We start from the raw sequence: 16,947 nt of genomic DNA, 5'->3' as shown, positions 1-16,947 counted from the left end.
GTAAGGTTGATCATTTACTGTCACTCTCTTTTCATAAACATGTTGCGGTGAAAACTGTAATAAAACAATACAACAATATTTAATGTACATGTCTCGATCAATCATACAATAATAAATGTCTCAACAATGTGAACAATCACAATCACAGCTGTTCTCACTGTAGTAGCAGCTATAATGGCTATTAGCACCACTGTTAGCTTGTTTTTTAATAACATACCAAACATCATCTTTTCAACAAAATCTTTACAAATATATAATCCTTAACATGTATAATGTCACATAGATGAACTTACGGCATTGCCTCTCTGAAGTATTAAAGTGGATGCAATGGATGGATAGTGAGAGCACACGATGACTGTCTCATGTTTTCAAGTAAGACCAGGAACAACTGACAGGAAGTGACCAAACAGGAAGTGACATCATCATGTAACAAATAATATAATTTTTTACAAATGAGGTAGATAAACCAAAAAGTAATTATGAACTTCTAATTTTACCTGAGAATATGTATCAACAAAAATAAAGCAGATATTTAAAAGTTAAATTTCTTAAAGGGCAACACACTCCCCGCCTGACCTATGTGAGGTCACTATGAACTTGTTAGAGTGTTGAACCTTAACCTCTAGATCAGTCTTTGGGAAGAAGTAGAACAACTTCTGCAATTGGCCTTAGAAAGGTTTTTATATTGCCTTGGTCACTTGTAGTTACCTCAACTTTTCTTACATGACCATCCAGTCCAGGGAATATAGCAGTGATTCTAGCCATAGGCCAGCAGTTGCGGGCTATCTGCTTGTCCCTGAGCAGAACTACATCTCCAACTTGAAGGTTTTTGCGAGGTACTGTCCACTTCTGTCTTTGTTGCAAGCAAGGTAAGTATTCACGGCTCCAACGGGTCCAGAACTGGTTTGCAAGAGCCTGAACTTGTCTCCATTGCTTTGTGTACAGGTCCCTGTCTAAGAAGTCTCCAGGAGGAGGTGGAACTCCTGTCTTCCGGGTAAGAAGCATTGATGGTGAAAGTATGAAAGGCTGTTCCGGGTCTGTAGAGACGGGTAAGAGTGGTCGTGCATTAATGATAGCAGTAACTTCTGCCATCAGTGTACAAAGAACATCATGGGTTAAGCGAGTGTTCAGCTGCAGAAACATTGAATCTAAGATTCTTCTGGCAATGCCAATCATACGCTCCCACGAGCCTCCCATGTGAGAACTATGTGGTGGGTTGAATTCCCAGCTGCATCCTTGTTCACTGAGGTACCGCTGCACCATTTTGTCCATTCCAAGCTCCTTGCATGCTCCAATGAAATTTGTACCGCAATCGGAATGGAGCTGTTTTGCAGGTCCTCTGAGTGCAAAAAATCGTCTGAGAGCATTTATGCAGCTTGAGGTGTCCATAGACTCTATGACCTCGACATGTACAGCTCTCGAACTCATACAGCAGAACATGATGGCCCACCGCTTGCTTTCTTCCTGTCCTCCTCTGGTGCGTCTGGTTGTGACAGACCAGGGTCCAAATACATCTAGCCCCACATATGTAAAAGGAGGGCAGGTTTTGGGGCGTTCAGATGGCAGGTCCGCCATGCGCTGTTCTTCCAGCTTTCCGCGCAGCTTGCGACAAATTATGCATTTGTGGAGTACTGAATTGACCAGTCCCTTGCCTCCCAAGATCCACAGCCCTGCTGCCCTAATTGCTCCTTCGGTCAAGTGACGGCCTTGATGTTTCACTTGCTCATGGTGATGCCGAGTGAGCAGTAGGGAGATGTGGCTATCTTTGGGCAGAATTATTGGGTTCTTTTCTGCAGCTGCAACCTGAGAGTGCTTTAGTCGTCCTCCAACACAGATGAAATCATTCTCTATGACTGGACTGAGTTTCCACAAGCGGCTACTTTTGGATACAGCTTGGTTAGATTGGAGAGCTGACAGTTCTTTTGCAAAAGCAGCTTTTTGTGTTGTTTTAAGGATAACGTTCCTTGCTTGGTCCATTTCATCTGGAGTACGAGGTAAGTCGCATCGGTGCCAACTTTTGCATTTACTGTTTTGGTTTGTGTGTTTGCAGGATTTTGCCATGTGAACTAGAAATGCTACTCCTCTTACTAGGGAAGCAAAGGTGGAGAACCTTTGAAATCGGTCAGAGGTAAGCTCTGGTTTTTCCAGGTTAGTAGCACATGTTTGTACTTGTGGCTGGATTTCTGAGTCCTTTTCAGGTTCAATTAGCTCAAATGTCTCATTTGTTTGTGTTTTCTCTACAGGTGGCTGATGCAGGAATGAGGGACCGGTGAACCAAGAAGTCTGCACAAGACAGGATGCAGGTAAGGATCTCGATGCATGATCTGCAGGGTTTTCTTCCGTACGTACATAGTGCCACTGCTCAGGTCTTGAGGACTGGCAGATACGTTGGACTCTATTGTGATCATAAACATAGAATCGTTTCGACTCATTATAAATGTAGCCAAGGACCACCTTGCTGTCTGTAAAGAACTTTACATCATTCAACCCTAGATCTAGCTCATCCTGGATGAGATCTGCCATCTCTACTGCTAAGACAGCAGCGCACAGCTCAAGCCTTGGGATTGTAGGTTTGGACAGGGGGCAGTGAGTGAAGTGGTTGTGTATGTACGTCGAACATGAAGCTGTTTTAAGTCTTGCAGAGAATCTCTCCAGGCTTCCCATTTGCTAAGTTTGTCCTCTGGGAGGGGCGTGTCCCAGTCAGACAGTTCAGAGGTAAGTTCTCTGAGAAGGGCTCTTCCCTGGATCGTGACAGGTGCCAGTAGACCCAGAGGATCGAAAACACTGTTGACAGTGGAAAGGACTCCACGGCGGGTGAATGATTTGTTAATGGTCGATGTGGAGTAGGTGAATGTGTCAGTAGTAATCTCCCACAGCAGACCTAAACTCCGTTTTGTGGGTGAAGTCTCTCCCCTCAGGTCTAAGTCCTTGATTACTGGAGCACAATCGTCAGGTGGGAAAGCTTCCATGACTGTCTGAGAGTTTGAAGCAAACTTGTGTAGGCGGAGATTTGACTCAGCAAGTGAAGCCTGTGTTCGTTGTAGCAAATCAATTGCCTCAGCTTCAGATGGTACAGATATCAAACCATCATCAACATAGAAATGTCTTTCCACAAACTTGACAGTATCAGCACCATGCTTCTGTAAACCTTCTCTGATGGCTCTTCGCAGCCCATAGATGGCCACTGCAGGAGACGGCCCATTTCCAAAGACGTGGACCTTCATCCGATACTCAACAATTTCCTTCTTAATATCATTGTCCTTGTGCCATAGAAAACGCAGGAAGTTGCGATGGTCTTCACGCACCAAGAAACAGTGGAACATCTGTTGAATGTCTGCTAGTATTGCAACCTTCTCTTTCCGAAAGCGTAGGAGGACGCCCACAAGGGAGTTATTGAGGTCGGGGCCTGTGAGGACCACGTCGTTGAGAGAGACACCAGAGTATCGAGCACTGGAATCAAAGAACACCCTGATCTGGTTGATGTTTCTATAATGCCAGAGCAAGTTCTGAGATTATATGAGAATGTTTTGCTCTCCACGTTGAACAGCTCAAAGAACTCTGGTCTAGCTAATGAACGATTGCTTTGATCATCCAGAATTACGTAGGCTTTGATGGCCAAGTCTTTGGAACCCTTGGGGTATATCTTCACAAGGCAGATTTTTGAGCATGAGCGGCTCCACTGACCTTGACCACAAACTTCTGTGCAGCTTGTGCTGACAACAGCCTTGTTAGAACCATCTTCTCCCTCCCCGCCCTCCTCTTGTGGTGGTGAAGAAGCCTTAGCTGCTTGAGGTGATGGGCCTGGGTGCATGGCCGCATCATGATTAGTGCTGCCACATTCCATGCACTTCACAGAAGACTTGCATTCTTTGGCAAGGTGCGAAACCGAAGAACAGCATTTGAAACATATTCCTTTCTCCTTGAGGAAGGCCTTTCTGTCATCGAGGAGTTTGTTTCTGAATGTTCTGCATTTTTTCAAGGGGTGTGGTATTGTGCAATGGACAGTTTTTATTAGGGTCGTCATTGGCCGCATACACGTTTGTTTTATGCACTGAGACGGGTTTGTTGGTATGGAAACTCTTCACAATGGATCTGTCAGGTTTTGTGGGTGCTGTAGCACTGCTTTGATGCATAAAGCTAGGGTCATTTCGTTTCTTTGCCTCATGACACACAACGTTACAGAAATACTCAAAGGGAGGAAACTGACCGTAGTTTTCTTCCTTGTAGAATGAACCAGAAGTCACCCACTTGTCCTGAAGCCCATATGGAAGCTTGTCTACAATTGGTCCAATTCCGCGTGAAGTATCAAGGTATGACAGACCTGTGAGATAACCATCTTCTTTAGCACCTTGGATTTCCATAAGTAAATCTTCAAGTTCTCGTAATTTGGTGTGGTCTTTTGCTGAAATCCTAGGAAAGCTGTCCAACCTCTGAAATAGTGACTGCTCAATGATTTCTGGTGCAGCATAGCACTCACATAGTCTCTCCCATGCTTTGTGTAAAGCGAGATTGGGATTGTTGACATACACTGAGCGGATGCGTTTCACCTGTTCGCCAGATTCTTTTCCCAGCCATTTAGTCATGAGGTCTAACTCTTGGCTTGCTGTGAGGTGAACTTCACGAGCTGCACTGGTGAATGAAGAATACCATGACCGATAATTTTCGGGCTTATCATCAAATTGATACAGTCCTGAATTAACAAGGTCCCGTCGTGCTATATACTGTGCCAAAGGCTCTGCTTGAGGTGTCGTGTTAACTTGAGGAATGTCTCGAGGGACATATGACTTTGCGTGCATATTCATGATGGGGCTTCTGACTTCAGACTTCATCGCACCTGCAGACAGATCAGGTAGGTTTGTTGAGGGTAAGTGCATACTATCAGCTTTCTCAGACTTTGGCTTATGGATAGACTGTTTATGTGAAATGTCTTTCACAGGCGGACTCCATGTTATGAAGCTGTTATGTGAGTCAACGTGGGATGGAGGAGTGACAGGTAAGGCCGATAAGACTGGAGAGGGAGAATGACTCTGAAGGTTGATTTGAGAATTGACATATTCACTTGTACGTTCAGTTTTAACTTTCTCAGATTCAGATCTTCCCCTTTCAACTGCAGCATGCATTGATAGTTCAGCATCTTCCAGCACTTGTGCCTCCACTGCGGCTGCATCAGCTTCTCTATGTAGCGTTAGCACTTCCAACTCAGTGTCTATTCTTATGGTTTCCAGTTGATTTTGAGCTTCTTTTGCAGCCTTTTCAATTTTTAACTTAGCCTCTTGGCTGGCATATGATGCTCTTACTTTAGCAGCTTCAGCTCTGGCCCGGGCGTGAGCTGCGCTCGTAGATGACGTGGATGACTTGCCACTTCTAGCGCTGTACACAGACGACTTGCTGTTTGCTGCCATCTTATCCACTTTAAACATCAAATGGTGCCTTTTCACTATAGTTGTACAAAAGGCCACACTTTAATGACAATGGCGCCCTCTGCTGGACATTTTATGCTACTTAACATGTGTCCTAATATGTGTTAACCACATGACTTAAACTCGTCATTTCATTGGTAGACGTTAACTAAATTATATCGTTCATGTTCGGACATGTCTAAAAGCTAAAAAGTTCGCACAGGTTGTTGTCAATCGTGGTTGGCTGCTATCTGGTCCATTCCTAACAGTTTGTTAATATTGTGTGCGTACATTTAAAAAGTAAGTAGCTTAATATTTCTCTAATCTGTTAGATTTTATTTCATTGTGTTATTAGTGCTACTAAATGTTTATTTATACTATTTAAGTATTACTCGGTACACACATATTCTTGATTGTAAGTTAATATCAATGTAAACATGTTAGATAAGACTTTAATAGCCATTATTCTGATTATTACTTAGAGATGTTTAATTTGCTAATTGAATGATTGATTTAAAGTGAATTTTTACCAATCTAAGGTAATTTACACATATTGTTATGATGTGAACTGTGAAGACATTTTAATGCTATTGCATTATTACTTTCTACTTTCTAAGTCATTGTATAATGTTTAATTACTGTTTCTTATTCTTATTGTACTTACAAGTTTTCTTTATTATGCTTTTGCAGAACCACACACCTATATACGCATCTGTACCTATTGGAATTGGAAACAGTAAAGTTGTTTAATAAGGACATGGACCGAGTGATTTATTGTTCTGTCTGAACATTCTGCAGCGGTTGCCATACAATTTAAACGGCACCTTTTCACTTTCATACAATAGTGTTCTCGTGCAGTGTGTTGAAACTCTGACTAAACACCAAGTTAAACCACAGCCAATGAAGACAGAGTCGTAGTAAGGTTGATCATTTACTGTCACTCTCTTTTCATAAACATGTTGCGGTGAAAACTGTAATAAAACAATCCAACAATATTCAATGTACATGTCTCGATCAATCATACAATTATAAATGTCTCAACAATGTGAACAATCACAATCACAGCTGTTCTCACTGTAGTAGCAGCTATAATGGCTATTAGCCAGTGGCGTGTTTACCCACCACGCAAACCACGCAATTGCGTAGGGCCTCGCGGGCTTGGGGGGCCCCCTACTGGCCACAAGGTGTGCGAAAGTATGTTACGTTTATTCAGACCCAAATCTAAGGCACGGATAAAGCACGCGCGAGCGAGAGATGTGCAAGTATGCACGCAGAATAATATATGCGCGCATCCTCGCGAGGGCACATATAGTATGGGAAGCCGAACTCATCAAAAGAAGGACAAAACTGCGCCACTCGAGTGATCTGCGCTGCGCGAACCAATTATATGCGCGGCTATGGCGTTTAATCAGACCCAAAAGTCGCGCGCACAAAAACCACTCGCGAGCGAGAGATATGAGCGCGCAGAAGACTATTCACGCGTGGAAAAGCGTCCTCGCGAGCGCGCAGATGAGCAAACTCTACGGGACAGCGCACATCTGCACAGTGCGCACAAAAGCAGCCACACAAGTGCTGGAATGAGCGCTCGCTCGACTCTCTCTGTGCTCTCGTAACTGCACAACATTCACTCGATGGTCAAGTTTACTTTAAAGACTTTGGGCTTCACACTTGTGATTGGTGGTTTGGTTTGATCTGTGACACGCATCTTTTGTTCCACACTCGTACAGGTATAAACATGATAAAGACACCACGCAGAGGTTTAAATAATGTCTAAAATACATAAATCATATTCTGTATCTCATCATTGTCATTAAAATCTCCTCTTTAGTGTATGTCTAGTCTATTTGCTTGTTGTATCTCACAGTAAGTTTGTTTTTACAATATGAACATGAGAGTTATGTGATTCCCATCCATAAATTCAAGCAATAACCAACTTACAATGTGCTTTGCTGGTGTTTGTTAGTTCAGTTTGTTAGATCAGTCTGAATAATAATCTAATGCTTCCTCTTTTTCCTCATTTAGTTTTTTTAGTAAGATGTCGCAACTGAAGTTGCAGTATTAATTACATTGTTTTAAATACATCCTATAATACATTTGCAAGCAAAAGAAATATCTGAGAGGGGCACGAAACATTCTTTTTAAACCCAAGAATTTTTGTCATGCCAAACTGTAACAATTTATTGTTATTTTAAGCAGTGTAAAACAAAATAAACCCGGTTTATATATATCTCACTTAATTCTATATACTGAATATTATTGTTGTGCAATTCAATTGAAAAACCTTGGGCAATGCTGGGGCATGGGGGGCCTTGGTTCTTGGACTTTGCATAGGGCCCACAAAATGGTAAACACGCCACTGCTATTAGCACCACTGTTAGCTTGTTTTTTAATAACATACCAAACATCATCTTTTCAACAAAATCCTTACAAATATATAATCCTTAACATGTATAATGTCACATAGATGAACTTACGGCATTGCCTCTATGAAGTATTAAAGTGGATGCAATGGATTGAAAGTGAGAGCACACGATGACTGGCTGAATCCGAAACCGCATACTGCCATACTATATAGTAGGCAAAAAGCAGTAGGCGAACGCATAGTATGTCCGAAACCTCAGTATACGTAAAAGGGTAGGCGAGAATTAGCGGGATTTTGGACTATTTCTCGCGAGATTCAGAGGCACGTGTACTTAAGTTTCGTCCGAAACCGCCTACTTACTGAAAATGTAGTAGGGGAAACAGCACGTGAACAGAGTAGTACGTCCGAATCCTCAGTATCCATAAAATCAGTAGGCGAGAAATCCCCGGATGCCATACTGAGTCCGCCCAGATTCTGAAGCGTGCATCGGATGGGCACTTCTATCCCAGCTTTCCCATGATGCCACGGGAAAGCAAAGAAATCGACCGGAGACCAGCCAATCGGGTGATTTTGATACGTTACAGGGCTGTTCCTCAGCACCCTGACTTCACGCACAGACCCAGGATATACCACAAACTGATTCATTAAAATAGAGCTGTATCACAGCTGTGTTGAGATGATAGTAAATATGTGATGGTTTGTTAGAAAAATACATTTGAATAAAGTTTTGTTTGATATGGTATTCACTTCTATACGTTTTCATGGTTTTATTCATTCATTTTTTTATTCATGTTTCCTGTTGTTTTAAGGAAATACAAGAGATTGTTTCACTAAAATGTATATAATCACATTGACTGCATTGTCTAGTTTGTATTCAAGCACAGCTGTCATCTGACAATACATATTACATTACAGTCTGCTTGTTTTACTTATTTTTGTCCACTACAAAATTATATAATATATCTGTTAGACTGACAGAGACCGTAGTAGAGTTGTTGTCAAGTTATTGATGCAATCAGGTGTTAGTGCACCTGTCCCTCATACACACGCATACGTTTTCATGTCTTTTATTAGGTTTGTTCGAGTTTATGCACCGCTGTAGGAACCGGCGGGTGGATGACATCGGGGTACCGTGGGAGCGATTCCAGAAATCATACGGAGAAGTCTGGTTTCGTGTTGCTCTCGCGGTATTGTGGTGTCGGTCTCCTGTCGATTCTTGTGGTTCCGCATGAACTCGAACAAGTCTACTACGTCATATGTCACATGATAACGTCAACATGGCGGATGCTGTCCATACTTAACGCGAACGTAGGTACTGTCTTAGCACACGTTAAGTAGGTACCCAGTGAAATTCAGTACCTACACAATAAGTATGCCATTTCGGATTAAGCCACTGTCTCATGTTTTCAAGTAAGACCAGGAACAACTGACAGGAAGTGACCAAACAGGAAGTGACATCATCATGTAACAAATAATATAAATTTTTACAAATGAGGTAGATAAACCAAAAAGTAATTATGAACTTCTAATTTTACCTGAGAATATGTATCAACAAAAATAAAGCAGATATTTAAAAGTAAAATTTCTTAAAGGGCAACACAAATTTAAAAGATGAAGTGGCAAAGCAGAGGTGTTGTCAATGTAGAAGGTTTGTGGAGAACAAAGCAACAACAATACCATCTAGAATGGAGAAAATGGTAATGATGACTGCGCAATGTGGAGAACATTGCGTGAGGGGGGAGATGATAGATAAGATTTTGAGTCAACAGGGTTTCTGGTTTAAAATTATACAAATTTTTGTCAGAATGTGACATTTATAGAAATGTCAAACCAGCAGTACACCCAATGCATCTGTTTCCAATTGTGGAAGGACCAATTAGCCTTTCGCCGAGCCCCGCCCCCCTTAGTTACTGTTGCTACTTCCGACAAACAAATGACCAGCGCGACAGATTGCCATGACGGAAAGCGATATACCCGTGCGTGTCAGTGACATTTTACCTCCGCGATTTCCTCCAGATCGAGGCAAAAGAGGTTACAGTATGCAGTGGAGGGATATATTCAAAATATAAAAATACGCAATGAAGGAGACATGACTACTATCGAGGCTAATGCTTACCGGTCTCACGCAAAAAAATGAGAAACCACATGACCTGTAACTCAAATGCAACCAGCACAGACTTGTGGACCAGTCATGCTCTTGCACTGCCGAGTAAGTTATCTTTTATATGGTGTAGTCTATTAATGTCTTTTGCGAGAAGCTATTTTGTTAAAATACAAGGGTATGTTGGCTAGCTAAACTTACGTGTGTTTCAAATCCATTCAAAGCTAACTAACATTTATCTGTCTGTTGTTTTGAGGATAGCCTTTTTGAGAATCATAATGTTTTATTTATGGTGATACTCAGATTTCACAAATAGGAAATTGTTTTGTCTTAAAAGTTGCAGGACAGATAATATAATAAATAAAATGTATAATATAATAAAATTCCAAAGCATTTACGGGATTGGGAAACTCAGGGGTAGGTTTTCCGTTTATAAAATGCTACATGAAAGATAAAAACAAATTATTTAAAGTTGATTGTTAGAGCGCTATGTTCGACTTTGTCGTAAACTGACGAAAAATAAAGTTGGGGAGCTGAAAGTCCCAACACAACAGCAGCTAATGTAGCTAGCGTTAACTAACATGTTAACTAATGTTGGCATTAAATTTAGCATAGAGAGTAGGTTAACATTCTGGCAATTATATTCATGGTAATCATAACTTTGGTCCAATTTGTGTTCTTGCCTCTAGTTAGTAGATCTAGACCACACTGTAACTAGTTAGCTGTAAGCCTTACCTTTGCGCAGACGTATTTATGCTTCGTAAATGTTCGACACATTTAACTGAATGGGGCAGTCCACACTGTTTTATCCATTGTATGCACCGCTCACAAACGCTGCGGGCGTGAATGTTTGTTGGAGGTGCTCGCATAGTAACGGTTGCTGTGATGTGTGATTGGACAATGGCCATTTTGGGGGAGGGGCCGGCGAAAGGTCAATTGTGCATCTAGTGATGGATTTTGTAGATATGATCCACCCAATTAAGGAGAAAATGTTTTACATTTTTGAGATGGACAGAAGCTTATCCAGTGTGAACACAGAGGGCTCTATCTTACACCCGGCGCAATGCAGCGCAAAAAGTGTCTTTCGCTAGTTTCCACCCTAATTTTTAGCACCGCGTTGTTTAAATAGCAAATGCATTTGCGCCCCCTTTTGCGCCCATGGGGGTTCTGAAAACGAGGTGTGTTCAGGACTATTGTTGGCCCGTTGCGCTATTTTGAGGCAACTAAAATGTTTTATGTTATTTAAAGAGCGCATTTATAATATGCGCCTATAAACGGGAGGACAACGCGGGTTTGCTTATCACAAAGTACATGAATGCGCAGCAGCACAAACATGCTTTTAAATATGGAAGATTAAAGGATTGAATGTAAAAGATTATTATTGAGTCTCTTGGACATAAATGAGGACTAATTATGAGACGTTAGAAGGCGCAAAGAGCTGCTTCACCTGTAACCTGGTAAGTAAATAAATGCTTTGCTTTAAACAAATGCATCTGTTTTTAAATGTTTTTTTTAATGCTACCTCACAGATTTATTGTATATGATGACTCTGTACCTGCGGATATGGTGAGATGAGAAACATTTTTAAGTAATGCTTAAAAAAAACTGTTAAATATTTTTTGATGATATTGGATAGCCATACATTTAAAGCAATTACAAGCCTGCTTTTTTACTTCCATGACTAAAAGAAAACGGGTTTTAAGGTTTTAATAAAAAAATAACAATTTCAATACAAATGAAAAACAACACAATTATTTAACATTAATCTTAAACTGGGGATCTTCTTCCTCCACTTAGTTTTTCAGTTTACAAAGTCCGTCATCTAAATAGGGATTAGACATAGCGCCAGCGCAACTTGCTTTTAAAGGGGATGACAGCTGTAACTCTCATTGGTTTACTGCACGTTACGCCCAAAATACTCCCATTACAATAGGACCAACCCTTTTCAACCATGCGCTCGGCGCACAAATCATTTTTCCCGTCGTTAAATTAGCAAAAGTGGATTCGGACACGCCCATTTAGACGTTGCGCTTTAGACAATGCGCTTAGATCGTTAAAATAGGGCCCAGAGTGCGCAAGCAGTGGCTGGAGCACTTAAGAGGGAAGTGGTCGTAAGATTTGCGCAAGGTATTACAGTCAGATAATGGACCAGGATTTCAGGCCAACCTGTTGATAAAAGCACTTGCTAGGGTAGGAATAACTCAAAAATTTGGATCAGTGTATCATCCACAGTCTCAAGGGGCGGTTGAGAGTTGTAACGATTTACTTAAATCAAAAGTAGCAAAAATCTGTGCACAGACTAAACTAAATTGGGTTCAGGCCTTATCAATAGCGCTCATGGCCTTAAGATCTAGTACTAACAGGGAAACGCGTTTATCCCCTCATGAAATGGTAACAGGGACACCAATGTTCAAAGCTAATCAAAATGAAATTAATTTGGAGCATGAGGAGGATCTAAAAAATTATTTGAATATGAATTAATATAATAGATAAATATATTAATGAATATTAATGAATATATTGCTGAACTAATGAGAAAACAAAGTTCTTTTACAGATTAAAAGCAGGCCCAAAGAGACACCTGGTGACGAGACTGCAAAACCTTTTCCTGTAGAAACCTGGGTGTACATCAAAGTTTACTAGCGTAAGTGGGGTGAACCCAGACAATGAGGTAACAGAAGCTAGCCCAACAGCTGTTAAGGTAAAAGTTTCCAAATTGTGGTATTATAATTCACATTGCTTCCAGGTACCAGAGAAGACGACCCCGGCGACTGTCTCCATGTCATCATGTTGAAATAACCATATGATAAATAAACACTGTAACCTTATTTTTTAGATAGTGATGTGATGAACCATAGAAACTGGATTTGGAGAACACAGTGAATGGGTAATGTATGATCAAAGCATTTAAGGATATGGAGGACGAAGATTGCATGAATGTTTTTTATTTGTTTCTAATAATGAAAATGTTTTCCCGACCAAATGTATAGGCTTATAAGAGTAATTATACATGTTTTAAAAGAACCTTTGGAAATGAAGATGTTAAACATTTTACAGATGGGTGGTGCCAAAGACAAATTGATGTTACAAAGAGCACAGAAAGGGCAGACGTATGGTGGATGTGTGTTTACATGAAATTAAGGCCAAGTTTGAGAGTAAATTGGAAGGGAACCTGTACCCTTGTACAATTAATAATGCCATTTCAAATGTTTTCATTACCTGATTTTGGGAGCCTACATGATAAAATAAGTGGTAAGAGTGGTAAAAGTGGCAGACAAGAAATCTGCCTGATGGATGTTATGATAATATGTGTATATAGAGTGTAAAGTATATTGATGCCATAAGGGTTCCAAGGGGGGTGCCACAAAAATACAAAGCGAGAAATCAGATTGTTCCAAGTTTTGAGTCAATTCTTTTCTAATGGTCAACCCAACAAAAATGTGGATTGGATTAAATAATTGCATTATGTTAGGGGATAACTGCACAATTGGGACTAACGTCATTGGTGACACAACAAAACAGGCTGGCATTAGATATGTGATTGGCTGAAAAGGGGGGTGTTTTAAAAATAAATAGATGATGGATGCTGAAAATTTATTTTTGATAATACTGCCCCTGATGGGAGCATTATAAGGGCATTAGAAGGTTTGACTGCCTTGTCAAATGAATTGGCTGAGAACGCTGGAATCGATGACCCATTTAGAAAAATGATGGAAAATGGTTTGGGAAGTGTAGTACACTGATAACTTCTATACTGATTTCAGCTGCTGTAGCTGTTGCTATCCTCGCATTGTGTGGTTGTTGTTGCATACCATGTATCAGGGGTTTGATTGAGAAAACTATCGACAACGGAATGGGTAAGATAATGTACCAACGGGTACAAACTAATGAGGGTGACGAGGGAGATAAATTTGAGGACAACATCCATGTGTGATGGTAAACCAACGAGGCCCTAGTACCCTCCTCCCTCACACGGCCCTCTACGCGTGCAAAGCGCTATCAAGACCGTCGAAAGCTGGAAGATGCACCCTACAAATACACATATAGAATTCATGTTTCTTAGAAAGACTCTGTGTGGAGTGCCCACCAGAGCAAAACACTCTCATGTGAGAATCATTATGTTAATGGTCATGTTAAACTGGACATAGGGTGTCACCTATACTAATGCATTTATTATTTTTTATTAAGGTTTATAGTTTTTTGCATTTGTTATTATTTGTTTTTGTTAATTAACAAGGTATTATCTTTTGCATTTATTATTTTTATTACAAGTTATAATCTTTTATTAGTAATGCAAGTTGCAAACCTGAAGTGTGTGTGTAAAATAAGGAAAAAGATGGTTTTAAGCATCACTGTCCACGGTGTGATGACAGTGTAACAAGCCTGGTAAGTGACTGATTGTCCAGGAATCTCCTGGGGGTGGAGGTAAAACATCCACCTAGCACCGCTTACCAGAAAGAATGTATAATATTTTGCATATTAAACAGATTAAAAGTCAAATAACAGATTAATGGACGCTTATTTGATTTTGAGGTTGGATGCAAAATCCATTGGCTCAAAAAAAAAACCAAGGGGGCAGGTGCCCCCACAGTTTGAATGGGCATGACGCCTCTGCCTGCCCCCTTGGTTTTTTTGAGCCAATGGATTTTGCATCCAACCTCAAAATCAAATAAGCGTCCATTAATCTGTTATTTGACTTTTAATCTGTTTAATATGCACAATATTATACATTCTGTGCTGCATCCTTGTCACTTTTCGGAGATTTTCGCCGTTTTGATAGTGTTTTGATCATGTTACATTACTTTTATTCTGGCGGCAGCTGGAGCTGCAGTCAGCGCAGTCGCAGACGTCATCAGCATCTGGGCGCGCTCACGAGCTCTCTGCTGTTGCTGGCTTGCTGCTGCATTTGGCTATCTGAGGAATTAAAACGAGTTAGAAACGCTCACAACATTACCAAACCCCAGTACGGTAATGTGCAGTTAACCTGTGTAGAAAATGTATGGTTTTAAATGTGACCATCTCAACGTTATATTAGTAGAGATTCATCTTCTTGGCACAATGCCAAAGTTCGCCAGAGTTCACGCGGCATGAGGTAAAATTTTATGCAAAAATCCGTTCCTCTAATAATTTTATCTAAACATATTTTTTTAAATCATTATTGAACATTAAAATTAATCACGTGGCTATAGCTTATGTCATTTTCGTTGTTTATATGGATTTAAAATTACATTAATTATATATGATAATGTAGTTGTTGTGCAAAATGCATTAATGACACAATTAAACGAGCCATTAAGACTTAAATAAAACATGCCGTTTCAGATGTAAATATGATGCAAATGTGTCATTATTCTGATTGAATAGTATTTGATATGAAAGTTAGTCATCACTCTTATTTTGGAGGTTTTTGCATGAAAGCAGGGGTTTTCAGATTGTTAGAAATGTAAGTGCCATGGAAAAGACTGAAAGCTCTATAATATTTCGTTTGATGTCTGTGTACGGTATGCACAAATTTCTGTGAGCTGTTGACACTGTGCCCCCACAGGGCCCAGGTCAGAAAAAAGACGGATCAGCTTAACGTCCGTCTGTCAGCTGGCATGATATGTCAAGATCACATATATCCCAGCACTTCGAGTCGATCTCACCAGAAACTCAACACATTTCAACTGTATCTGTTCCCCGAACAAGCAAATACAGAGCACCGCTTGCCACATCACGTACAAATTTGATTAACATAAAATTAGAAAACAATACATTACCAGATGAACCTCAAATGTTAAAATTCGGCCTTCTTAACATTAGATCGCTTACCAATAAAGAACCTATTGTTAATGAAATAATTAATGACCAAAACTTAGATGCACTCTGTTTAACAGAAACCTGGCTTAAAGCAGACGACTACATTAGTTTAAACGAATCCACCCCACAAGACTATTATTATAAACACGAACCTCGATTAAAGGGGAGAGGGGGCGGTGTAGCTACAATATACAACAACATTTTTAAAGTTAACCAAAAATCTGAACTAAAATTGAATTCATTTGAACTAATGTTATTAAATATGGAAATAACTGATCGTAACAACAAACAGCTTTCTTTTGTCTTAGCTACAATCTATAGACCTCCGGGCCACCATGCAGATTTCCTTAAAGAAATAGCAAATTTCCTGTCTGAGCTTGTAGTCACTGTAGATAAAGCTCTTATCGTTGGTGATTTTAATATTCATGTGGATAACTCAAAAGATGCATTAGGACGTGCGTTTATGGATGCTCTAAATTCTCTCGGTATTAAACAAAACGTGTCAGGGCCCACGCATACTCGTAAGCACACATTAGACTTAATTCTGTCACTCGGACTCAATATTAATGACATCGAAATATCACCTCAGAGTGATGCAGTTTCTGACCATTACCTTGTGTCATACACTGTACTTCTAGATAGGATCACTCAATCCACAACATCCTACCGACTAGCCAGAACAATAATTTCCACCACTAAAGACCTGTCCCAAATGAAACATGTAGCAGATAACTGTGACGATCTAGATACTGTAATAGAAAACCTGAACAATGTCTGTTCTAACACATTGGATGCCGTTGCTCCCATTCGAAAAAAGAAAATCAAAGAAAAACCGCCAGCTCCATGGTATGACCATCACACCGCTGCTCTTAAAAAGGCAGCTAGAAAAATGGAAAGAAATTATAGAAGCACAAAGTTAGAGGTATGGCGTGCAGCATGGACAGATAGTGTTAAACACTACAGACAGGCTATAAAAACGGCCAGATCAACCTATCTCAGTACGCTTATTAAAGAAAATCATAACAACCATCGCTTCCTCTTTAGCACAGTCGCAAAACTGACAAGAAACAAAGAACAAACAGAAACCAATAGTAAACTTCAACACAATAGTAACGATTTCATGAACTTCTTTTCTAACAAAATTACGGCTCTTAGGGAAAACATCGTAACTACCCAAGCAGCCATCACTCTACCCATTAGTTCACTACACACTAGATTACCATATGAACATCTTGATTCATTTAAACCTACTACAATAGATGAGCTCTCTAAACTAGTCACATCAT

The 16,947-nt window shown here is 40.3% G+C and overlaps 1 protein-coding gene across 1 annotated transcript; it reads right to left on the bottom strand.

Moving 5' to 3' along the window:
• Positions 1-312: 312 nt before the first annotated feature.
• On the bottom strand, positions 313-3,844 carry LOC129416781 (uncharacterized). Its single transcript, XM_073873625.1, has 3 exons — positions 3,546-3,844; positions 2,641-3,486; positions 313-2,557 (listed from the first exon to the last, which is right to left on the bottom strand). The coding sequence occupies exons 1-3, from the start codon at positions 3,842-3,844 to the stop codon at positions 628-630; spliced, it is 3,075 nt and encodes a 1,024-aa protein (XP_073729726.1). The 3' UTR covers positions 313-627.
• Between the last annotated feature and the right edge of the window lie 13,103 nt (positions 3,845-16,947).

Source organism: Misgurnus anguillicaudatus, chromosome 11, assembly GCF_027580225.2.
Source record: "Misgurnus anguillicaudatus chromosome 11, ASM2758022v2, whole genome shotgun sequence".
Lineage (NCBI taxonomy): Eukaryota > Metazoa > Chordata > Actinopteri > Cypriniformes > Cobitidae > Misgurnus > Misgurnus anguillicaudatus.
The sequence above is the reverse complement of the archived record's forward strand: the minus strand, read 5'-3'. Positions and strand labels throughout refer to the sequence as shown.